General features: G+C 50.5%; 1 protein-coding gene across 8 annotated transcripts in view; it reads right to left on the reverse strand.

The window, feature by feature from the left end:
* Positions 1-24,710, reverse strand: part of PLEKHA2 (pleckstrin homology domain containing A2) — a 57,201-nt gene that overhangs the window by 9,715 nt on the left and 22,776 nt on the right. For all 8 annotated transcript variants that reach the window (XM_060136469.1, XM_060136472.1, XM_060136470.1 and 5 more), the window contains 8 exons: positions 21,724-21,780; positions 15,671-15,719; positions 14,170-14,267; positions 8,424-8,564; positions 7,460-7,606; positions 7,057-7,125; positions 6,632-6,702; positions 2,480-2,543 (listed from right to left, as the gene is read on the reverse strand). In XM_060136469.1, the coding sequence (XP_059992452.1) occupies positions 2,480-2,543; positions 6,632-6,702; positions 7,057-7,125; positions 7,460-7,606; positions 8,424-8,564; positions 14,170-14,267; positions 15,671-15,719; positions 21,724-21,780 (696 nt within the window). The remainder of the gene's footprint in view (positions 1-2,479; positions 2,544-6,631; positions 6,703-7,056; positions 7,126-7,459; positions 7,607-8,423; positions 8,565-14,169; positions 14,268-15,670; positions 15,720-21,723; positions 21,781-24,710) is intronic.

A 24,710-nucleotide genomic window follows, 5' to 3' on the forward strand; every position in this document is an offset into this window, starting at 1 on the left:
CTGCTGTCTTCTAATAAACCAGCCATTAAAGAGATTTGCAAAAATATATTTAAAAAATGCTACTCCTGTTGCTTTTTTGTTTTAGAAAGCGTTATTTTTCATTAAATGTTACTTGTATTAACATAAACGAGTTTATAGTTGTTGTTTTTAAATGAATAAATACATATTCTTAAAGAGTTTTAATCTCTACTCTTCTCCAACCTTCTATGCTGAGTTTTGGTGCTATACACAGATTTGTCCATTTGCTCATTTATTTATTCAGGGGGATGTGAGTGTTCTTGTATCCTAGAAATGTGGGAGCAGATGGCAAAGTAGGACAGAAATGATGATAAGGTCCTGGTCAATGTGCAGACACTCGTGCCAATGATGGATGCAGTGTCTTCTGAACTTTTTTTTTTTTTTTGGTTGACGTTCATGTTTCCCAAATCACTATCTCCAGTCCGAGGCTCTGTTCTAGACTCTTAACCCCAGCATAATCGCTCCCTTCACCCCACATCCAATCAACTCTCAAGTCCTGGAAAGGACTTATCAATAGCTTCAAATGTTTCCACTTTTCTCCATCCATCCAAGTTCAGGCTACCTTTATCTCTCACTGAAACCATTACAACAGCCTTCCAACTGCTCTCCCTGGCTCCTGTCTAACCCTTTTCTTACCTGTCCCCTACACTGCACCAGACAGGACATTCACCGCCAGCATCCCATCAACAGGACCAGGACCGAGGGCTCTCATCTCCACTTTACAGATGAGGAAAACAAGGCTCTTAGGTCACTTGCCCAAGTGGGATTTTTAGGAGGCAGATCTGATTGGGTCACTCCCCTAGCTTAACCTCTAAGGACCCTAACTCCCAGGATAAAAGACAAGCTCCTGAACAAGGCCCACAGGCCACAGGCCCTCCATATCAGCTTCCCAGCACCTGTGCCCCTTTCATGTCCAAGCTTTTTTAACCCCTGTTGTTTGCTGTTCCCTCTGCCTGGGCCACTCTTCCGCCAAGGGTTTGGCTTCGGTGTATCTTCCTTCAGGAAACCTCCCTTGACTCCCTGAGACTGGGGGAGGTACCCTTCTTGGGAGTTCCCGTGGCAACCACTACTCACTCTAAGGGTAGCCCTTCTCACACTGTTTTCTTGTTTTGTTTTTTGTTGTTTTATTCCCCCACCCCCATGAGTGAGGTTGTTTCATACTTGTAACACATTTAGGTTCTTTGGTCATATTCTGCATGCCATGCTAGGATCACCTGACCTCCTAAATGATTTTTTAAATTTGCATATATTAAAGGTTTATGGTCTGTGCTGTGAAATTCGATTTCACACATCTGCCACTGCAGTATCACACAGGACAGTTTCACTGCCCCGAAAGCTCCCCTGCGTTCATCTCTCCAACACGCCCTCCCCACCTCTGCACACTGTTCTAACTGCCTGTTTACCTGACTATCTCCCTCTCGGGTTCAGGATCCGCTCTGTTGAATGCGGGGTCCCCAGGATGAGGCAACGCCCCATCTGTCTAGTCCAAAAACTGGAAACTCTTTTGGTGCACCGACAGCTCAAACATGTCCCTGAATGGCCATGGAGGCTGCTCTAGGGCCCCAGCAGCACTTTTCCACAGCTCTTCCCAGATGCTTGTCTAAATGAATGGAACACACAGATGCCTCAGGCTGCTAGCATGTCTGCTGGGCTCAGGAAGGGGGACCCGCTCAGAAGGACCTGCTGCTCACGAAATGGGTGAGGGTCGACCTCACGAAAGGGAAGGTGTTGAGTGGGGAGCGCGCGGGGAACCCTGAGAAGCTTTGGTCGGGGAGCCCCACATTTCAACCAACACACTCCATGGCAGTCTTGGCGCTCGACGGGCACCATCACCGTGAGGCTGCAGGAATCAAGGCACGCTCTGTGGACGGCTAGGCAGGCTGCAGCGAGGACTTGGCCTTGAAAGTCTAGGCCAGGCTAGAGGCTAGAAATCTGCCTTTCTAGCTCCTATGATTTGAGAAGGAGTTGGGAGAACTCCAAGGCTGTGGGTGGAGGGGAGATGCTTCTGAGAGCTGAACCGTCGGAGTCCAAACAATCGCTTTCTCTGTGCAGCTGGCTGTGCACCTGGTGCCCGCACAGGGCCCTCTGTGCTTTTGTCCTTCCGCACACAGTGCTGTCCACACATAGACGGGGCTTATAAACACCCTCCAAGGGAGAAGTGAAACCACTGACCAGTTCCCCTTTTCTCTGCTGAGCTGGCGCCCAGCAGCTACGAGCAGCTGGTACAAACTCACATTCCCCAGTGTAGCGGCTCAACCCGTTCTTATTATTTTACGGTTGGGAAGCTTTTGGCAAACATCCTGTTTAGAATAAAATGGGAGTCGGACTGACTATCGGGGGCTAAATTTACCACCTAGAAACTTCGAACAAAATAAAAGAGAAAGCAAAGGGAAAGGCAGGCCTACAAGCACACCACCCACAGAGAAGGAACGTCAGCGTCTTCTGGCAGCGAGCTTTTTACCTGCACGTAGAAGGTCCTGGAGCTGGTTATTATTTCAAACAGGTTGTCCCTCATCAGCAGATCGCTAGACAGAGAAAGAGATAGAAAGTTACCAGGCATGCTGGTCACCCATTGAGGACTTGACTCACCCTGAGGCAGGTACCCGTGCCCCCACCCTGAAAGTTACCAGGCATGCTGGTCACCCACTGAGGACTTGATTCACCCTGAGGCAGGTACCCGTGCCCCCTACCCTAAAAAGGGGATCCACAGGCCATTCCTCCTGCTGCCCTGCCTCAGAAGGCATTACAGGGTTTCCTACAGCTTCACTTCCTGGAGGGTCTCAAGTGGTTTAACCATCCCCATGGATCCCCCTCCCCAGTACACACCACCACCAGTTCTAACAGGACAAAGCTCCTTGGCCTCCAGAACCTCTTGCCTCACATGCACCACACCCCACACCGTCTAGGACTGTGTGTTTCTTCAGTGGCTCAGATGTACTGATAAAAAGTGCTTGGTGAGAAGCACTGTTTCAAGTGTTTTTATCTGAGGGTCAAGTAGATGAAAATTTTATTGGTTTTATATATATACACAAGCACACATTGTTCTGTCCATTATGCTCCATTACATATATATTTTATATACATATATATTATTAAGAGATGGACATAGAACAGTATATTTGTAAGATAAAAAACAGTATATTCATTTCAGGTGTACGACATGATTTGATATTTGTATACACTGCAAATGATCACTGTCTCGTACGTAACACTCAAATTTTATTTCTCGTGATGAGATTATAGCTTTTAAGCTCTACTCTCTTAGCAACTTTCAAATATAGAATACAGTGCTATCAACCACAGTCACCGTGCTGCACATTGCATCCCCAGGACTTACTGATTTGATAACTGGAGGTTTGTATCTTTCCACCCCCTTCACCCATTTCGGCCACTCCCCACCCTCCGCCTCTGACAACCACCAATCTGTTGTGTTATTTTTTTTGTTTGTTTATTTGGTTTTTTTGCGGTACGCGGGCCTCTCACTGTTGTGGCCTCTCCCATTGTGGAGCACACCGGACGCGCAGGCTCAGCGGCCATGGCTCACGGGCGCAGCCGCTCCACGGCATGTGGGATCTTCCCGGACCGGGGCACGAACCCGCGTCCCCTGCATCGGCAGGTGGACTCTCAACCACTGCGCCACCAGGGAAGCCCTTCTTTGTGTTTTTTAATGTGTTATTTCATCCAATCTTCCCAACAATCCAATGAGGCAGTAAGACTTTCCCTACTTTATGGATGGGGAAACCCAGGCTCAGAGAGGTTCCATGACCTGTCCACGGCACCGGAGTAAGGAACCGGCAGAGCCAGGATTTGAAACTGGGTCCAACTCCAGAGTCTACGCTCTTAGTTACTCCACTACCAGGTGCCTCTCCTAAGGGACCTGAATCTCTTATTTCCAAAGCCTTTCTCCACCCACACAGCAACTCCATCAGCTTCCCTAAATCCCTGCTCTCAAAAGGGGACTGGATGCTCAAGAGGAAAAAGGGAAGGAGAGAGTAGACCACTTGAAGATGCTTCAAACTGGGTGTGAGGTTTGGAAGAGGGACCCTACTTCCGCAAGGAGGAAGGCGAGAGGTAGCTGGTGCTCAGCCACAAACCTCCCATCAGCCGAAATTATTTACAGGGTGAAATGCCTGCTCTGTGCATCCAGTCACTACGGGGAACATATAAGGAGCAAAAGATCTAATTCCTTCCCCATGAAAGAACATAAAAGAGCAAAACTTTACAGTCAGATGTTAGACTGCATGTTATATGCCAAGAGTTAGAATAATTCCAAGAAAGGACTAATCACAGGGGGACTTCCCCGGTGGTCCAGTGGTTAAGCCTCTGCACTTCCACTGCAGGGGGGCCCGGGTTTGATTCCTGGTTGAGGAACTAAGATCCTACATGCCATGTGGTGTGGTCAAAAAATTTTAAAAATAAAAAAGAAAGAAAGAAAGAAAAAGAAAGAAAGGACTGATCACAGGCAGGGCTGGCTTCAGGAATCAGGACTTGGAAGGAAATGGCAGGTGCGCTGCCAGTGACATGGGCACCTGGGCAAAGGAGGAGCATGAGACTGAAGCCCCACGTGGGCGGGGACGGCAATCAGGGGTCAGACAGACCTGGGGCCCAATCCTGACTCCACTGGGAAAAGGTACTTTAGGAATATTTCTAAAACTTTGTGAGCCTTTCTACCCCAACTGTAGAATGGAAATCAGAAGCACTCCTCTACCAAGCTTCTTACCGCAAAGATCAGTTATAAGTTATATAAGGCATCTCATAAGTTATATGAGGCACCTGGTACAATGAATGTCACAGAGTGGTCATTTGAAATGCATTTCATTAGCTATTATAATTACTTTCTGAGTATCTGAGTGGAGATGGCTCTTCTTTCTGGATAAGATGGTTTAACCTTTTCAACTATTCATGCACATGCAGCACAATCATGTAATCTACTACAGGGGAGGTAAAAGCAAACAGGGAGGAAATCCCCACCCTTTTCATATCTACTTCTCAGGCTACATGTGGCCTTTCAATTCAACTCAAGTCAACAAAACATCAACTGACTACTCAGATGCCCTAACCCCCGTGACTGGGTTTGGGAGACCCCAGTCTCACAGGCCTGGAACCTGCAGGGCCTCGGCAACTTCCGTCCCCGAGGATCTTCAACTCCCTCAATTCTTTTCCTCGATGTTCAGTCTGACTCTGGCTCAGGCAAAGTGCAAAGCGCTCTTAGGGACGAACATTATCTGGGTTTCCTAAGCTGCCGCAATACACCCATCAACCTGCACGGGCCTCCAGGGTCAGGAGCAAGCCTCACCTCTCCTCCACCCGCTGTCACCGCGGGGGCCACACTTCCAGGGCACTTACTGCCTCCAAGCTGTCAGAGGCAGCTTCCATCTGTAGCACCTTTCACGCATGATAATTTGTCGGTGGGAACTTCCCTCATCTTCCACACTCTGCAACTGCCGTTTGCAAGGCTCACAACAGTGCCTGCTTCCTTGGGCCACAAAACACCTCGTTCTCATGCAAGACCCTCCCATGCCTTCATGTGAGAACAGTCAGTCTGCTGCTAACAGCTTCCCTGGGGATGCAGGCTCTGCATGCACAGTCCGTGGGACGGAGATTCCATATAGTACCCCTACAGACTGCAGACTGAGGGCCAAATGAGGACTGCTAGATGCCCGGACGCCCTTGGGTCTCTAAAGTTTGGTTCCAGGGGCACCTGTATGGGTGTTGGATATGGGAGCGCACTCGAAGAGGCCCCAGGTCCCAAACTCGTCCTACGCTCTGTGGCACTGGAAAGGTGACCATTTCCTAGTTGAAAGAGGAACACATTAAAAATACTTCCTCGTCCTGCCCGAGAGCATTGCTGTGACTCATCCCCATATTAAGAAGACATCAGGGACTTTGTCAAAATGAGGAGAGGAGAAAGGCATAACAAGTTCAGGGCAGAGGCATGGCATAAACAGGGGTCTGAGCAGATGCACTGAAAAGCAAGTGACTAAGGGCACAGTCCCCCTCCACCTCTGAGCCCAGTCCTCCGGTGAGATGAGCAGCTGACACCTGAGAAGCACCTCTCCTTTGTTCTATATCCTTTCTTTTTCTCCATCAGAAAAGTATCACATAGGCCCATTTCAGGAGCGAGAGTAAGGGGACGGGAAGAGGATAGGTTTGCCCAGCGCCATTTCACAGCTGCGGCAGCTTGGATGTGGAGAATCAGCCACAGATGTCAAGGAGACAACATCTTCCTGCTCTTGGAAGAAGTTTCTGCTATAGAGCCTCAGAAGGGGAGTAACAGAAGAGTTAAGGCTGAGACGAAGTGAGAGAGTGACACGGACTTACATATACTACCGTAAAAGAGATAGCTAGTGGGAAGCAGCCGCATAGCACAGGGAGATCAGCTTGGTGCTTTGTGACCACCTGGAGGGGTGGGATAGGGAGGGTGGGAGGGAGACGCAAGAGGGAGGAGATATGGGGATATATGTATACGTATAGCTGATTCACTTTGTTATACAGCAGAAACTAACACACCACTGTAAAGCAATTATACTCCAATGAAGATGTTAAAAAAATAAAGAAGAGTCAAGAGGGCACACGGAGTTCTGACCAGAGAAGAATAAGCAGAGACAATTACCCAGACTTGACCAAACACTCGTGGGTCTTGAGAACATCCTTGAGGAATATGGTACGCAGAGGTTCTCGGTCCTGGGGGGAAACAGAGAGAGAGTGCATGAGGCTGTCAGCCCAACGCCCAGACCAGGCAGCCATCATCATCAGAGATGACTGGCTGAGACCAGGTGGCAAACAAGACAAGGTCTCAAAATAATCAAGAGAGGAAAGAAATCTAAGATGATGCTCTGTGGCCCTGACCACGAAGGCAGGGAGTTAAGGCCACTTTACATCACCATGAAGATGCGCACACCAGAAGGACGGAGGTCAGACACAAGCACCCCCGGAGTCTGTGTGCCCACATCTCTGCTCGGACACACACACGTGGGTGTGGCTCCTGTGCCTCTGCCCTCCACGGCCTCTCAGGCGGGCCCCAGAGTGACTACAAACCTGCTCACACTTGAAGTAGCAGATGGTAAAGTCGTCCAGCGCAAAGAAGCGCCGTTTCCAGCTCTTGCGCTGAAATAAAGGGTAAAGAGCAGGATGTTAGAAGAGTTCCCAGCATTCCCGGGGGTGCGTTCGGGTTCTAAGCTCCTGGGGACCCCGCCCCACCGAAGCCAGGCTCCCACGTTGGGGGTCAGGGGCAAGGACTTCTTCTCATGGGGCGACTCCTCGGATCACCTCGAGCTGCGGGGCGGGAGCTCTCCCCACCCCAGCCTCTCCCTGGTTTGGGCGGTTTGGGCGTGGCTGGCTCCACGCTCCTCCTTGCAAACTGCCCTCCCCTCTGCCTCGCCCACACCCACTGGCTCCCGGGGTCCCCAGAACCCCTCCCAGCCCCCGCATGGACACTCACCACATTCCCTTGCTTCACACAATAGCCGCTCTTAATGAGGGGGGGCCCGGTGGGGACACGGCAGCCTGTCGTGGGGATGTAACTCTGAGACCTTCGAAGGATGGCGTGGGAGCCGGGCTCACTCCCTTCCTGCCCATCCCCACCGTTCTACAAGGAAACAGCTGCAGGATTAGCGCCGCCCCCTCCTGACGCAGCCACACCCCTGACCCCACCCTCTCTGGCCAATCATCTCTTCCTCTTGGGCCACGATGGCAGTCAAGTGAGTGAGAAACCAGGTGGGTAAGCTGGGACGAAGTGAGAGAGTGGCATGCCCTTATATACACTACCAACTGTAAAACAGGTAGCTAGTGGGGAGCTGCCGCATAGCACAGGGAGATCAGCTCGGGGCTTTGTGTCCACCTAGAGGGGTGGGATAGGGAGGGTGGGAGGGAGATGCAAGAGGGAGGGGATATGGGGATGTATGTATACGTATAGCTGATTCACTTTGTTATACAGCAGAAACTAACACACCATTGTAAAGCAATTATACTCCAATGAAGATGTTAAAAAAAAAAAAGAGAAAGACACCATAAAAAAAAACCCTTTGGCTTTGCCCCGGCAAGGCACTGTACGGGGTGCGTTCACAGACCAAGGCTGGGGAGGCTGGACAGACCCGGGAGAAAGGGAAGACTGAACGCAAACCGGACGAGGCCTAGGGACAGTGGGGCTTGTTTCCAGCCATCCTCGACCCACTTCTCACAGGCTTCACAGGGCCGGTCCCCGTGGGTGACGCAGAGCCGTACTGCCACAGAGCTTCAGAGGCGGCGGCCTCAATTTCTGCACTGCCGGTATTTTCTTGACCACCCCATGTGCACTGGCCCCGCTACCCTCACCCCTTCCTCGGTCCAGCCCTTCTGTCATGTCACTGACACACCACGGACACCCCCGAACCCCTCCACCCTCTGGCAGCGCCAGGCCCCAGCACCTGGTTGATGGGCGTGTGTACCACCACGCCTCCGATGATCTCTGTCTTGTAGGCCACCTGGGGCTTCTTCTCCAGGGCCAGGGGAGTTGCTAGGCTCTTGACAACTTCGGTCGTCAGGGGTAGGTTCCCAACTTTGGGTACCTGGGAAGAATGACAGAACAGTTAACAGGGAACAGAAGGCCTAGGAAAAGTTGGGGAGGCAACAGCAGGAAGGGGGAGGGGAGGAAAGCTAATGTACGAAATTAGAGCGCGACGCCTCTCTCCCCGCTACCCTTCCATCCATCCAAACCTGTATATGAGGAATTCAGCAAGCCACGCCCACCCCGTGCACACGCACACCCACACGCACACCCACTCAACAAATGTACGGAGCACCCACTATGAGTCAGCCCTTGCCTGGCTAGAGACCAAAGGTAGAACAGCAAACACTGACACGTGTCCTGCCCTCACACCACATACGTGATGATCAGGCAGACTGAGCAAAACTACAGAGCAAGACTAGCAATCAGAGTGATTACAAATCGTGGTGAGTGCCGTGGGGACGATAAACAGGAGCTGGGACTGACAGCAGCAGGGGAACGACTTGGAATGGAATGCCTGGCGTGGCTGGTGTGCATGGTGGAGGTCTCCAAGGGGAGAGATGCCGAAACAGTAACCTGGTGGACGAAAAGGAGCCAGGAACATGAAGACGGGAGAAAGCACGCTCAGCAGTGGGTAAGATGCCTGTGGTATACGGTACAGGACTCGGGGAGCTTGAGCTCTGGGGCCCCAGGGCCTGGGGTGTAACTCCTGACCTGTCACTAACTGAGTGACACAGTCATACAGGTGTCACGGCCATCAAATGATAGAGGATATAAATTTCAACACGTTAGAAATATGAATAAAACTACAAAAGTATTTTAATTGTCAAAATATTCTAAGTAACTTTTTATCAACGGTGCTAACGTTTACAAATGCAGCCCTTTCTGTGGAATGAGTTATCTTTGCTCCTCTCCATGACGGAGTTCGAGCACCACTGCCGGTGCAAGAATCACGGAATTTTTAGGGCGAGTTTGAGACCACAGGTTGCAAACTGGTGGCCCAAAGGGAGACTTGCCCCAACTGTGTTTCATTTGTCCTATCCAGTGTGTTTTTCAATCCGCTGTTAAAATCTGGGATATTTCACGTAAAACTCTTGATTTCCAGTGAAGCAGCTGTCCCCTCTTCGGATGGGGAACGGATTCTTCAGTTCGCCACAGTCCTGAACACCCTCCCAACCCGAGGTCATCGATCCTCATTCATGTTGCCGCTTTTCTTCCTCCTTGTCCATTTCTCATTTATACCGGAAAATTTTTCATCACCAGAGAGGCCCAGAGTAGTCCAGCTCTCTGCCCAAAGCCGATTAATACCTAGACAGAGACCAGACCCTGATGCTGCCGATGCAGTACCCACAGCATCACAAAGCCTGTCCTTCCACAGATGTGGAGAACAAACATACGGACGCCAACGGGGGAAAGCAGGGGCGGAAGGGTGGGGAGCGGAGATGGTGGGATGAATTGAGAGACTGGGATTGACATGTATACACCAATATGTATAAGACAGATAACTAATAAGAACCTGCTGTATAAAAAATAAAATTAAATTAAATTAAAAAAAAAAAAAAAAAAGGCTGTTCTTCACGAGGACTCAACGCCCCATGTGGATCTGCCAGGAACGTTAACTGCAGACACCACGAGAAAAACTAACATCCTCTTCCACTTCTTCTACAGCCCTGGGAGCTAGAAAGACCTAAGAATCCAGACTGTTCAGGAGCTCACGGCCCAAGGATATATTGTATAATGCAGGGAATATAGCCAATATTTTGTGATCATTTCAAATGGAAAGGAACCTTTAAAAACTATACAAAAATTAAAAATTAAGGGACTTCCCTGGTGGTCCAGTGGTTAAGAATCCGCCTTCCAATGCAGGGGACGCAGGTTCAACCCCTGGTCAGGGAACTAAGATCCCCCATGCCGTGGGGCAACTAGGCCCACGAGCCGCAACCACAGCACCCATGCGCCCTGGAGCCTGTGCGCCACAACTAGAGAGAAGCCCGCGCGCCACACCGAGGAGGCCACGCACCGCAGCAGAGGATCCCACGTGCTACAACTAAGACCTGATGCAGCCAAAAATAAATAAATAAATACATACTTTTTTTTTAATTAAAAAAAATAAACTACTGCAAGCCACGGGGAGAAAAAAAGAGCTCTCAGCTCAGGGCCATAGGAGAACTCTGCCTGCCAAGGACAGGGACCAAAGGCCACACCCCCTGGCATCTATCGAAACGACTAAGACCATCATGATTACGCTGGGGCCCCAGAAAGGAGACAGGGCCCCCCTTCCTGGCCTGTGCACTCAGCTTAGACCACGGTGACCTCTGCCCACCAACTCTCCAGATTGGGCCAGAAATCCACCCTGTCCTTCCCTTCTGGCTGAGGGACAACCGCAGCTCCCATTGCTTTGGGCCTCTGTTCAGTACCAGGCAAAATACCCATCTCTTTACTGCATTCTCTCTCATCTCAGACGATCTTATCAGGTAGGCCTTATTTTCTCCATTTCATAGATGAAGTAAACTAAAGCTCACTGAAATGAAGTTAACTGCCCCACCGCTAAACACCACTACCTACCTACCTGGACCACCCTTTCCGATTTCTCTGTGTTTTGCTCTGATAAGATAGAATTCTTTAGGGATGTGGATTAGTGCTGGGGTGTCCAGAGATATAATCACCGTGGAACAACACGACTGCCTCCAAATGACCCAGATGAATTCCTGAAACCCAGCAAAGAAGGAGGGAAGTGGCCTTTCAGCGTTCACGGTGGCCAGAAGAGGACTCCTGGTGACTTGGCTGTTGTGTTGCCTCTCAACCCGTCAGCCCACCCGGAGAACCGCTGGTTGTCACCACTCATGTCCCTGCACTGTGGGCTGCCTCTGGCCAACCACCTGGAGCCTCTGCAAAGCTGTTTCCACTTCTGAGACTCTGAATCAGCCTGCAGAGGGCAAACTCACCAATAACTACACTCCAGATCTTGAAAACAAGTTCATCCTCTCGGTTTGTTTATCTCCCAGAATCCCAGTGAAAGGTGGGACCCCTTTCACCCACCGTGGAGGGTCCTCTGATGGGGGAGGCCCACAGGGTTCCCATTTGCAACGTGAAACAAAATTTGCAAGGACTCATCTTTCTTCCCACCAGGCGTGGCTAGGTTGCTACAAGGAATAATCCAACTTGGGAGGGAAGGGGAGAAAGCTGTGCTTTACTTTTACTGCTCAAACTTCAACCCTTTTGAAAAACTTTAGTGAGTTGAATAATGTCTCCCAAAATTGTCCACCCGTAACCTCAGAACATGACTTTATTTGGAAATAAGGTCTTCGCAGATATAATTAAATTAAGATGAATTCATGCTGGTTTAGGCTGGGCCCTAAGACCAATGACTGATGCCCTCCTAAAAGGAGAGGTCCCACAGACACACAGGCCATACAACGGTGGAGACAGAGATGGAGGGATCCAGCTATTAGCCGGGCAACGCCAAGGACGGCCGGGGGCCACTGGGAGCTGGAAGAGGCAAGCAAGGATTCTCCGCTTGAGCCTTCAGGGGGCACATGGAGGGCCCTGCCGACACCCTGATTTCAGGCTTCTCAGGACTAGGCGAGAACACATTTCTGTTGCTTTAAGCCACGCAGTTTGTTACGACAGCCCAAGAAAACTAACACAGGAATACTGATACGCCGAGCGCACTCAATTCTTTAAATACCATTATGTCGGCCATTGTCTTCAGTCATAAGAACTCAATGACCCAGCACTAAATGACCAGTGATCTGCGGGCAGAAAAACTGGCTCCTGACCCTGGGAGGGTCGCTGATCTCCAGGCACTTCCACTGCCTCGTTTATAAACAGAGATAATCACACCTGCCCTCCCTACCTAAGGTTTTCACAAGGCTACAAGAAGCCATAGATATAAAAGTGGTGTGTAATCTAACCTCTTTTTACAACTGCTGCTCATTTTTCATATATTTATAAACTCTTTGAGATCCTGGAAGTCAGAAGGTCCTGGGTTTGAATCCCAGCTCTGCCATTTACTAAACTCTAGATTTGGGGCAAGACTCTCATTTCCGTTTTCCTCATCTTAAAAATGGCAGTGAATGCACCTGTCTCACAGGAGTGACATGAGGGGTGATGAATGTGGCCCGTGAGAAAGCTTGGTTCACTGGATACGCTGTCTGTGTCTTTCATCTCTGCATCTCCCCTGGGATGCTTCACTTCGCACACAAGGTGCCCTAAGATAAAAATGCAGGTAATCAGGCAGGAGGGTACCCCTCCTCTTCCTTCTGTCACACAGGACCTCTGGCAGGAGGAGCGAAGAGATGTGTAAAGAGAGCAAAGGAAAGTCAGGAAGACCCTGGAGGTTACGGAGCCTCTGCAGAGGCTGCGCCACCCCCGCAGGCCTCTGGACTCCCGGCATCTCGGTACCATCTCGCTCCCTCCCACTCCTGTCGCCAATCACTTCTGTCCAGCGGGGCCAGGAAAGAGGACGGGGAGCTGGCTGCTTAGAGCAACTCTACACTCAAGGCACAACAGCAAGGCAAAGAGGCCACCGCTGCCTTGCAGGCTGTGTAGCCCAGTTCACCAGGCAGGACCAAGGGAGGAAACACTTAACGAGAAGAAGGTATTAGACATTGAAAGAAACTCCCCAGATTGTGGAAGACACAGAAGGGTGAAGACCTCAACTTGAATGAAGAAAACCTTTACTAAAGTCAGCATTCTAGAGCCGCACACACAAACATGTGGGTAGCAGAAGGGAGTGAGCGGCTCCCTCCCCCATGCCACCCCGGCATGTCTCTCTCTTTTCACAGGTTTACCGACGTTTATCAGCATAACGGGCCAACAAGCAAATCCGCTTCGTACTCTGCTTGGGTGCGGTATCACAAGGGCTGGGTAGAGCGCACAGGTTTCTTCCATTACTTTATTCACGGGAACCCTGAGATACGGGGGAAGATGATCTGCCCCAGCACAGAAGGGTTGTTACCGGAAGTCACTAGAATGTAAGCATTTCTGACTGTACGATACAGAAAATCAAGCTTTTCAGCAAAGCGTGGATTGCACGCCCGAAGCCTGCCTATATTATCGGTTAAAGGCCCAGTTTTTTCCAAACATAGTTTCCCCCTCTCTTCCTCCCTACCCGTCTCCCTTTCTTTTTCTGTTATTTCTAAGAAAGGAGTTCTTCGTGAGCCAAGTCAAGGAAAACAAGAGTCCTCACAGAACAGCCAGTAAACTGGTGCTTATAAACGGACGGCTTTCCCAGGACAGGTCGGTGGATGGCCCGGACTGGTCCCCAGGTGGCTTCCTAAAGTCAGAAGAGTCTCCCCCACGCCAGGAACAAGTTCCGACTTCCCTCCTCATGTGAGTTTCCTTTACTCTGTTTCTCGGAGTCAGCAATCCATTTTCCAATCCCGCCACGTTCTGAATCAGCATCCCAGAATGACCCAAACCACGACTGACCAGGAGCCCTCCCCTCCCAGGAAGCACAAAGGGGACACTCCATAAACTTCCCCTTGAGCTTGATTCAAACGCAGACTCTCAGTTCAACTTGTGGTTAGTCAGCCAAGGTGTGAGAAGAGGTAGGGGAACTAGTCTGGAACAGGGTCCTGGGAAAGTCCCTGCCGCCATCTGGGTCGTTCCCGTGCGGGGAAGAGGCCCTGACCCCCTCCAGAAAGGAGAAAGATCGTACATACAGTGATTTTGCTGGCTTGGTTCAGGGCTTCGACCCAGTCCTTCAGATCCTTCTGGTCATTGGCTTGAAGAAAATACCTCTGCGAGAGGGCGTTGATGACTGCAAAAGGCACGGGGACGAAGAGAGAGGAACCCGGGTCAGAACACACACCACACAGAGACTCCACAAAACCAAGGCGCTTCAACTAGCAGGGCGGAGGATCCCCGCCGCGCAGACGAAGATGCTTCCCACGGTGCAAAGTCACCCGCGTGAACATCCGGGAAGCAGTGGGCTCTCATTTTTAAAAGGTGTGGATTATTCCATTGGCCACAAGACAACAACAATAGCCTTAGTGTGCTGCTGGGAGGCAGCTCATCCACCATCCCTAAGACACACGCCTGGACAGCTTTTCAGAGGCACCGAGAGGTCGACCGTCGTGATGATACGTATATAATTTTGGCCCCAGTGTCCCTAGTTTCCACTGGCACAACTGACCCAGGTTAGGGGTCTTGTCTGTGGTTGAGAAATGTAACGAAGCTTGCCTGCGACCAAGTCTGTGACCTGGACCTCATTTTCAACCTGGTCTTTCCTCTGAGCACTCCATAAAGTCAACAGTTTACTTCTGGGTTCATTGTTGTTGTTTTTTTTTTTAAGATCCGCTGACCACAAGATCTGAGAGTCATGCTGGAGATTGGTCATGATATTTAAAGGGAGTGGGTGAAAGAGCACAAAAGAAGTTTGAAGCAACCTGAAGTTGGGAAAGGGGACAGATCAAAGGACCATTTTACTTTCCAGGCACAAATAAGCCGGAACTGGAGGAGGTGAGCATTGTGGGGTAGACAGAGAGTCCCTTAGTTCATTCATTTATGCATTCAGCAAATGTTTAGTGAGTACCCGCTGTGTGCCAGGAACCACACTCTAAGTGTCGGGGATACAGCAGAGACAAAGCAGAGGAGCATCCCTGCCTTGGTGGAGCTCACACTCAGAACCAGAGAGACAACAGAAGCTATCTGTTAGCATCTGCTCGTAGCACTCAGCACAGCACTGAGAAGGCAGTGGAAGGCCATTAAATACTGATGATTCAATGACCTGCCTCCACTGAGCAGCTCTGCTTCCTGTGTCACTCTCACCGGTCACTCATTTGGCAACAGGACACTCAACAGAACGTTCCTCCTTTTCTATGATCCCCCAACTCCTTCAAGTCTCCACGTTTCCTAAGCACACCGTTACTCTGCTCTGAGATGAAGGTTCCCGAAAACTTCAGGTAGATACCCGGCACCCCGCCCTGCGGAGCCGGGAAAACTGAGACATCACTGGCCCCCGTGCCTCTGTCTCATGTTGTTAACAATCTTTGCAGGGAGACCAAGGAAAGGAGTATCACTTGAGACCCACGGACATGGCTGGGACAGCAGTCACTCACACACACAGGGTGTAAGTCACATGTGGTCACAGGACTGTCTCCACTCAAAAGACGAAGCTGCTGTAGGAGTGTTCAGAAAACCCATCCTGGGCTCAGTACTTACCAAAGCAAAATGGAGTCTTGGGTTTCTGCTTTGGGGTGGCTATGCTCACCTAAATCAAATGAAAAATAAAAGAAAGATGAATATGTTTCCAACAGTGTTGTAAAGTTGTGGGGGGTTTTTCCTCAAATTTTTTAAATTGGGAAAACTTTATACAAAAAGAAGAGTATATAAAACATATTTGAACATTTTAAGAACTAATAATTAAGTGGAAACCCTGCACTCATCATTCAGATCAAGAAATAAGCCACTATCGGTCCTATTTCTTAGAAGCCCTTTGTGTGCCCCTCCCTAATGGAATCCCGTCTTCACCCCTCGGAGATAATCACTATCCTGTTATCTGTGTCGAATCTTCATCCTTGCAAAAACTCTTAAAATCCACTGAGTCCTGAAAAAATTCTCTTTGGACCACAAACATGCACTGGCCCCATTCACACGAGCAAGATTCCACTCCTCTCCCAACCACCAACCTGCTCCCTAAACAGCTCTTCGAATTAAAGGTGGAACTGTCACAAATACATAGATTCCAATCAGAGTTCGCAGAAAGGTGAGGCAGCCCGTCACTCACTGCACTGGGACAACTGATCAGTCTCCCTTATCTCTACCCTGACTGTTTCACCATGAAAATAAGCACTTGCCCAGAGAGGGGCCGATGGAATCAGAGAGAGCATACCCGTATTGAAGCAGAAGGGTTTTTCTATCTCCTGCTGTGTTATCTTGCTTTTTCAAGCCTGCCTCTTACATGTATATTCCTGAGTATGTGCATGTTGTGGGCCCACCTCATTCAGGTTCAAATACACTGAACAAATTAAGGAAAGCATATTCCATCCCATGGAGTTAGGTGACTGCCCTTGATGGAGGCTGAACCTCATGGAGCAGGCATCCACCACGGTACCTGGGAATTAACCTTAATACTGCCCGGGATACTCAAGACGGGCACCAAGGTGGCAGCCTATAAAAGATCAAAGGAAGGACAGGTGGTACAGCCCGGGCTTGGTGTCAGAGCACCTGGCCCCCAAGCCCAGGAGGTCCCGTTGTCAGACCCCCACTTCCTGTTCTATCAAATAGGGTTAGTAAATCACATTCTCATAGGGCTATGGTGAGGAGTAAATGTGACCGTGCAGGTGAAGCACTTGAGCCATCCTGTCATACAGGAGCTGCTCAACCAAGGAGGGGCTAGTTACACCCACTCCACATGCCGTGCCGTGCTTGGCACAATGGGCAAAATGCTGAGGGCCTTGTGAGCTTCTCCGGGGCCTAAAACAATGCAACATTAATAAATATTGAATTAAATGTCTGTATAACATTATATCAACCTCACTGACAAGTATTTAAATAAATGCCTACAAGATGTCACACATTAAGTCAACTTCATTCACGTTTCAATTAAACATTCACAAAAATCACACTACATTCGAAAATAATTAGTAGCTTCGATTTTCTTGGTTCCTAAGAATCCTTGGATGTGCAAGACGACAGCCGAGAAATTAGAGCCAATCATAAATTAAATGAGTTACAGCCAAATCATTCCAAAAGTAAAATGATTTAAATCCTTTCAAATATCTTACAGCCGGACAATTAGGGTCAACGAGGGATGTGAGTGTATTTTGATACGTTTACCATGACGTGAGGTGGAGGACAGAGGGCCTAAGAAAGTGTTTAAATAGTCCCGAAAAACATGAAGATGTATGCAAAGGTAAGCCCCCATATCCTGAGCACAGACACACGCAATGCAAGTTCCGTTACATCTTCAGCGCTCCCAGGAGGCGTGCGCTGGAGCCTCAGGACGTTGAGTCCTGGCCCCCGTGCCATCTTGTTCTCCTGCGTTTCAGACCCCAGAATTCAACCTGAGCCACGCTGTGTGCCTTTATCCTGTTTGCCTCTGATGCTCTGATCTGTCAGTGACTCATGTGCTTCCTCCTTCAGCATCCGTGTTCCTGCAGGTCCTTGAGCCCACAGCTCCTGTGCGTCCTGCCCTTGGTTCCTGTATAACCTTGTTAACCTTGTTAACCTCCTGTATAACCTTGGTTCCTGTATGACCGTCACAGAACTGCCTCGGCCATCCCGGTCCTCAGTATCCACCTATCTCACGGCTGCCCTTCTACCTTTGGCTTTCAAATGGCAGTGAAAAGCTGGGTGCTTCGAGACTTTTCTCTGGCTTATTAGGGGACTCGTTCTTTCTCCCCGACACTGACAATTTATCATCAACAAGAGACAGCACTGCTGTGGGCCCTTTCGCCCTGGCTGGGTGACAAACAGGCCCACTCTGACCACAACTTATTACCAGCCTATCCGGGGAGAATGTGCTTATTACCGGAACCCAAGCTTTCAAAGAGATGGCCTGGTTTTTCATTTGTTTTTGTATGTTTATCCAGCGTTCAGTTGTATGTTTCATTTGTTTTTGTATGTTTATCCAGCGTTCAGTTGGGGGTATGCCGATTACACGTCTAATAATGCATGCACGTCTATAATTTGCCTCATGGTGACCACAGAAGGATTATTTGGCAAAGCAGCTCTTGCTGAATTAACAGGACGTCAGTTCCAGGTCAGCCCCGATGGGCTGCTGAGCCAGGGTAAGACCCTCAACATCTCTGATCAGCTTCCCGATTGGCAAAGCCAGAGCGGAATGACTTGTCCCCTTCTTAGAGTCCCGGAATGACAAAAGGAGAAAACAAAGTCATAGCTACTGGTTGCTGTGCCCTCCAAGAGAAGGGCCAGGGTTGCGGGGGTGGGGGGGGGAGGTCTCACTTACCATGAATATACGTTGCTCCAGGTATAGCTCTGGCCTCCCCCCAGCAGAATCCCTGCCACCTGGGAGGCATAACCCCACTCCTCCCAACCCTACCGTCTGTTGGTAACCAGGACAGGCCGTGCAGCCTTCTTCACAAGAAGTGAAGGAACAGAGGCTCTTGAAGAAGCAGCGTGGCTGACAGGCTGACGCTGGCTGCAGTTAAGTAGCTGCACGACGGTGTTGACCGATGGATCCTCGGTGAGAAGGCAGCGAGAGGCGGTGGGGACGTGAGGGAGGGACGGGCATGGGTCACCCGCAGGGTGACGCAAGCGAGGCCGCCCCACAGCTCGACAGACTCTCAGGAACTTGCTCTTATCAGATCGCGCACAGACCACAGGAGCAGCAAAGTCGTGGGACGCCGGGGCACTGCTAGCCCGCCCCACCCTGTCTGCCCTCGGCCGGAAGTGGAGCTGGGGCCCCTCTGGCAGAAGCAGCAGCAGCAGGCCACGGTCTCGGAGCTCCGGTGCAGCTCGCGGCCTCCGTGTCCACGGAGACCCTGCCCCACGAGGTGGCATCCAGAGCAGGGGAAGGGGCAGCCACCTACCCAGAGCAGCCGGAGGGGCTCTAAGCTGGGGTCCCTGGACCAGCTTCAGGGAGTCAAGGGGCCCTGAAGCCACAGGCGAAATCAGGGTGTGTGCACACGTGCGTGATTTACCTGGGAAACGAGACCACGCTTTTCACCAGACTTTAGAAAGGATCCCTGACACCCCGCCCCTGCAAAAGCCAGGAACACTGTTCCAGGAGGGTCTTCATTACAGTTAAGGAAGGGCCAGGCCCTGACACAACGGAACGCGAGCTGGAGGTGGGACGGTGGGCCTGGCTGTGTGGAAGAGAAGGGCCCCCAGGCAAAGCGGGGAGGTGGGTAGCGCCAGAGGCCAGCATCCATTTTTGTCTGGTTTGCCCAAGAATTGGTCCTGCCTCTGTCAAGTCAAGAACCTTTATCTCTGCTGGCCTCTCTGAAGGACCCCATCTTCCCAACACCAGCCTGCAAGAAGGAGCACGCCTGAACGAAGAGGCCACACAGACGCTCCGGCCAGGCTGCCACTGCCAGGTAAACGCTTTCCTCGGGGAGGGAACACCTAGGGGTTAACAAGAAGTAACCCGGAACGCTGAATGTGATACCAGCGCCCGGCTAAATGTTTTTCTGGGAAAACCCCTGCTTTCTGACATTGGGTCAGGCAGCAGTTAAAGGCTCTCCTCTCTGTGAAACCTGACCCAGTGGCAGCTGTGGGTTTTGCAAAACCCATCCAGTCCTGCCTCTCCTGTCCATGAAGGGTGAAAGGCAGGAACATCCCTGCTAAATGACGGCAGCCTCCCAAGCTGAGAAATCTAGAAACCCTCATCTGAGCTACGTTTATACATCACGATTCTGCAGGAGACTGTATTCACTCTTCTCCCATCAGGAAAAACAACAACGACAAAACCCTCTCAAACAGGAGAGGGTTTGGAGTTTCATTAACATTGAGGTTCTCTGCTCCCCGCTCTCTGAATCCTCTTTCTTTGACCCTCCTAACGAAATGACCTAATGAGCTCTCAGCAAGACAGGACAGAAGACGGGAGGGCCCAGGCCTCCGACCTCTGGGCCGGGAGGCGGCCACATTCTAACCACAAGGCATGCAAATTGCCTGCTTCCACAGGCCCTTCCCCCTCCGCAGGTCCTTCCCTGCTCCCTCTAAGGCGCTCAGACACTGCCTGCAGCTTCTGCCTTGGCACCCGGCTGTGTCTGCCAGACTCTGGCCTGCAGCCCCTGCAGCTGCTCCCACCTCCGGCCCAGCTGAGATGGAGGGCTGCCCAAGGACTCCCGAAGCCTGTTACAGAAAGGAGCCAGGGGCCACTCAGATCAGGGCCTCATCCCCCCTGAGGATGGGAGAACGTGGACAAGGAAGCCGAGGTCCCCAAGAGACTTGACGTGAGGGGTGTGTGGGGAGAGCGGGCCTTCCGGAACCTCGGTCCTGGCTGGGCGCCACCTGGCTCTCCTCACTGGACAGAGCTCCTCTTTCTAACGAGGCTCTAAATCTCCCGGCCTTTTTTTTTTTTTTTTTTTTTTTTATCACTGCTGCACCACAGTTCAGCGCTGGTGCCTGCTCCAGGGAGGGGCCCCTGAACAAAGCTGAATTCAGCAGCTCCGTCTGGGCATCAGCAAGCAGCCCCAGGCCCCACCCAGGTCTCGGCACGGAAGAGGGGCTGCTCTCGCCCTGTCTGTGCAAACAGGACCAGGGGACGGACTGTCGGCCTGCCCACCGGACCCTCCAGCCCTTATCTGGCCGCTGAATGGCTTCCTGGCTCATCTGGGAATGTCCTCGGGGCGCTCGTAGCCTCCCCGCCACAGTGATCCAGTGACCATGTTCTAGAGACCCCCTCAACACTCCCCCCAAGTTGGTCGGTTACTAAGCCCAGCCCTGTAGCTGAAAGGTGTCAGGGACATTTAGTTGTTAATGATCCATGCATTTTATGACACAGGCCCAAGGGATTAAGGCTACTTGGGTACTGGGCCAACATGAAGTGCCTCTGCTGTGCAAACCTACCAAGAACCAAGTGTGTGAAAAGAAGAAGAATAACAATAAAAAGACACAAAATGGTAAGACTAGGAAGTCATCACAGGTCAATAACTATTTAAATAAATAAAAATGTTAGACCCTGAATTCACCTCTATATCCTTATATTAAATTCCTTTTTTCCTTTATTAATTTTTTTTTGCAATTGCCAATGCACTGGAAGATGAAAAATATACTTCAACCCACGCTTTTGGTTTGACCACGTGTCTGTTGTTGTTCAACATTAAATATCATTCTGAAAACACAGTGATTTAATTATAATTTAACTTTTGGCCCTTCAATGAAATGCATATAATTCCAGTGCAGCCCTCACTCCTCGTGAGCCACGCCAGTGGAACCACGCCATTCGGGAGAATCCTTTTCAGTCACCAGGTTTTTTGTTGTTGTGTTCCTTTTTGCCCCGATTGCAAAAACAAAGTCACGTCCCACTCTTCCCTCCACCCCCCATCCCTCCTTTGCGGGAGCTGGCAGCATCACTGACTGCTGGGTGCCAGGAGTGAGAGGCCGCAGGCCACCCTCCAAGAACCTGCTGACCACACGCCACCCCGCCCCAGTCAGCCACAAGCTTCCACGGGCCACCGCGGAAGGGGAGCACTTTATGGCCAAGCAACATCCCCAGATGCCAATGCCCGACGTGTGACGCTTCCTCTGGTTTACATCCTCAACCTACTCACGGACCATGAATCCCCAGAGCTCCAGGCCAACGTTACCTTCGAGATGTAGGTCAGCTGCAAAGATCCGACGGCCCCTGCCCCAACTGCCAGGTTCTGAAAGACACATGTTTTGCGTTTTAAGAAGGATGCTATCTGAGGCAGTGAAGCACGACTAAGAGTCAGAAGACCAAGATTCTGGTTCCGTTGACGCCATTTTCTGGCTTTGCAACCTTGAGCAAGTCACCTACCTATTGCTTTTTTGATTTTTTATTTTATATTGGACTACAGTTGATTAATAATGTTGTGTTCGTTTCAGGTGTACAGCAAAGTGATTCAGTTACACATATACGTGTATCTCTTCTTTTTCAAATTCTTTTCCCAATTAGGTTGTTACAGAGTATCGAGCAGAGTTCCCTGTGCTACACAGTAGGTCCCTGTTGGTTATCCTTTTCAAATATAGCAGTGTGTTCCTGTCAGTCCCAGACTCCCTAACTATCCCTTTCCCCTACCCTTCCCCCCTAGTAACCATAAGTTCATTCTCTAGTCACTTACCTATTCTTCAGCTCACTTTCCTCGTCTGTAAAATAGTGATAATTCTTGCTGTGGGTATGTGGACTTAACATTTCCCTTGGCCTCATTTATTACAGAGAGGTATTCTAGTACAGTGGTTAAAATTGGGGGCTCCACCATTTGACTGTGACTAAGTTCCTTCACTGCTAAGCCTCGGTTTTCCCTTTGTAAAAAGAGGGATAATGATAGTACCTACCTCACCAGACAGTTCTAAGGATGAGTTAATAGATTTACACCACCTGGAAGTGTCCCTGGTATATAGATGACCCTGAACAAGTGTTAGCTATTTCATATATTTATATACATATATACAAAATTCTTCAAATTCAAATTCTTTTCTTAACAAATAGGGTACAGGTTCACACAACATAGGAAAAAAAAGAAAAGAAAAAAACATAGCTGTTCAGTCTATTTCAAAGGACACTTATGAGTACCAAACGGAATGATGTCCATACACTATGAAACCCTAAGTCAGTGCACTATTAAAACATCAAGAAGCTCACAGGCACCTTGCCTGGCAATATCCCACCCTGGCACGATCTCTTCGGCTTTCTAACTTCTCCACTGTCAGAAATGAAGTGATGAAGACACACGGGCGGCAGCGTGCTAAAAACATGGCCAAGATGAGAAATCACAGCTGTGGGGTTTCTCATTTATAACTTGGCAAATCCAATCCCACAGGGACCTGAGGTGTCCATAGCTCCTGGTGGCCTCTTAAACTGCTGCCGTAGGCCTCAAAGAATAACCTGGAAGCCCTCATTTTGAAGACCTGGGGTCTTCTCAAAGCAATAAACAGAGGCAAACCTAGGACGATGGGGATTTAGTAAACTTCCTAAAGGGTCAATGGTGAAATGACCCGTCATTCCAGGAGACTGCCCTTAAGAAATACCTTAGGTGGCAGGGAAGTGTCCTTCTAGGCCCAATTACCTAAATTAACAGGCGTCACTTGAAGCAAAGGCAATGTGTGAAGCTTCCTATTCACAAGAAAATGGATGGGGATAAAACCACAACAAAAGGATTCTCAGAGCTCAAGAAATTTAGAGAGAAATCTAGAAAGGTCATCCCCCCCTTTTGCAAATGAGGCCATAAGTCTAAAAGCTGCTTTTGAGTAGCTGATTTAGCATTCTGAATATGGACGATTAGATTTACACATTTGTTTTAACTACATAGTGACTGCATTTGTTTTTTGGGGTTTTTTTTAGAAAAATCTCTATTGGGGGCTTCCCTGGTGGCGCAGGGGTTGAGAGTCCGCCTGCCGATGCAGGGGACACGGGTTCGTGTCCCGGTCCGGGAAGATCCCACATGCCACAGAGCGGCTGGGCCCGTGAGCCATGGCCACTGAGCCTGCGCGTCCGGAGCCTGTGCTCCGTGACGGGAGAGGCCACAGCAGTGAGAGGCCCGCGTACCGCAAAAAAAAAAAAAAGAAAAGAAAAATCTCTATTGGGTAATGACAGATAGGCCTTGTATCCCTAAATCAGAGTCCATAAAGGAGCCACAGCACCCCAAAAGGCCAGTGAGCAGCTGACACTGCCCCGGAGGAGGCCGTGAACCACCCTAGGCCTCTGCTGGATACTGGGCGCCTGGCCCTCCCCCAGCCCCTGTTCTGCACTTGAGGAAAGTGACTCATGAGTGAGGGGATTTGCTCAAGGTCACATAACTGGCTCGGGTCTCCTGACTTCCACGCTGATACCCTAGACGCAGCACACTGTCATTTCAAACCCTTGAGCGTCTGGAATTCCACCTGAGACATTATCGCCCTAGGACCTCAGGCAAGTTTCTCTACCTATAAAATGGGGCTCATCCGCCCCGTTCCCTAGGCTTGTTGTGAGAGTTACATAAGAATAAACAGCGCAAGCCCAGCAAAGGGCAGCTCCCATCCCCGGCCCAGAGCGCTAATTACAAGACGCAGATGCCAAGTCTCAGAGCCACTCTTGCTCAACTTGCTTTCCTCACCCCAAACCGCAGCCTGAAGGCCTCCAGAGCCTTAGCCTGAATTACAAGCGATGAAGTGGGATTTGGGGAGCCACTCAGACACTAACCTGTGCGTCCTGCCAGATATGAGCTGATCCCCTTCCAACGACTTCTCCCCCCTACCCTCCAGAGGGAGGGCAGCTCCACCCTCAGCCCCTGCCCCCCTGAACTCTCCCGCTTCAGAGACAAGGCCACATCAGTCTCCCGGCCCAGCTACCCTGGGACGGGGGTGTCCCCAGGCCCCTCACCACGGCCCACCCTCGGCCTGCCTGCTCCTAGGCTCACAGGCACCTCCCGCCTCCACGAGGAGCCAGGAAAATCTGACGCATGTCTGAAAATGCAGCTTCCCCCCACCTTCCTCCCCACCCAGGGGGAAGTGAGTGACAGGAGAAAATAGCGCCAAGATCACAGAGGCTTGATGCAGACGGATGGCTCAGTGTCCGCTCCGATTGCTGGACCTCGGAGATGAATGGCAACAGCTCGCTGCCAGGATGGCGGCCCCG

This window comes from Lagenorhynchus albirostris, chromosome 21, assembly GCF_949774975.1.
Source record: "Lagenorhynchus albirostris chromosome 21, mLagAlb1.1, whole genome shotgun sequence".
NCBI classification, from domain to species: domain Eukaryota; kingdom Metazoa; phylum Chordata; class Mammalia; order Artiodactyla; family Delphinidae; genus Lagenorhynchus; species Lagenorhynchus albirostris.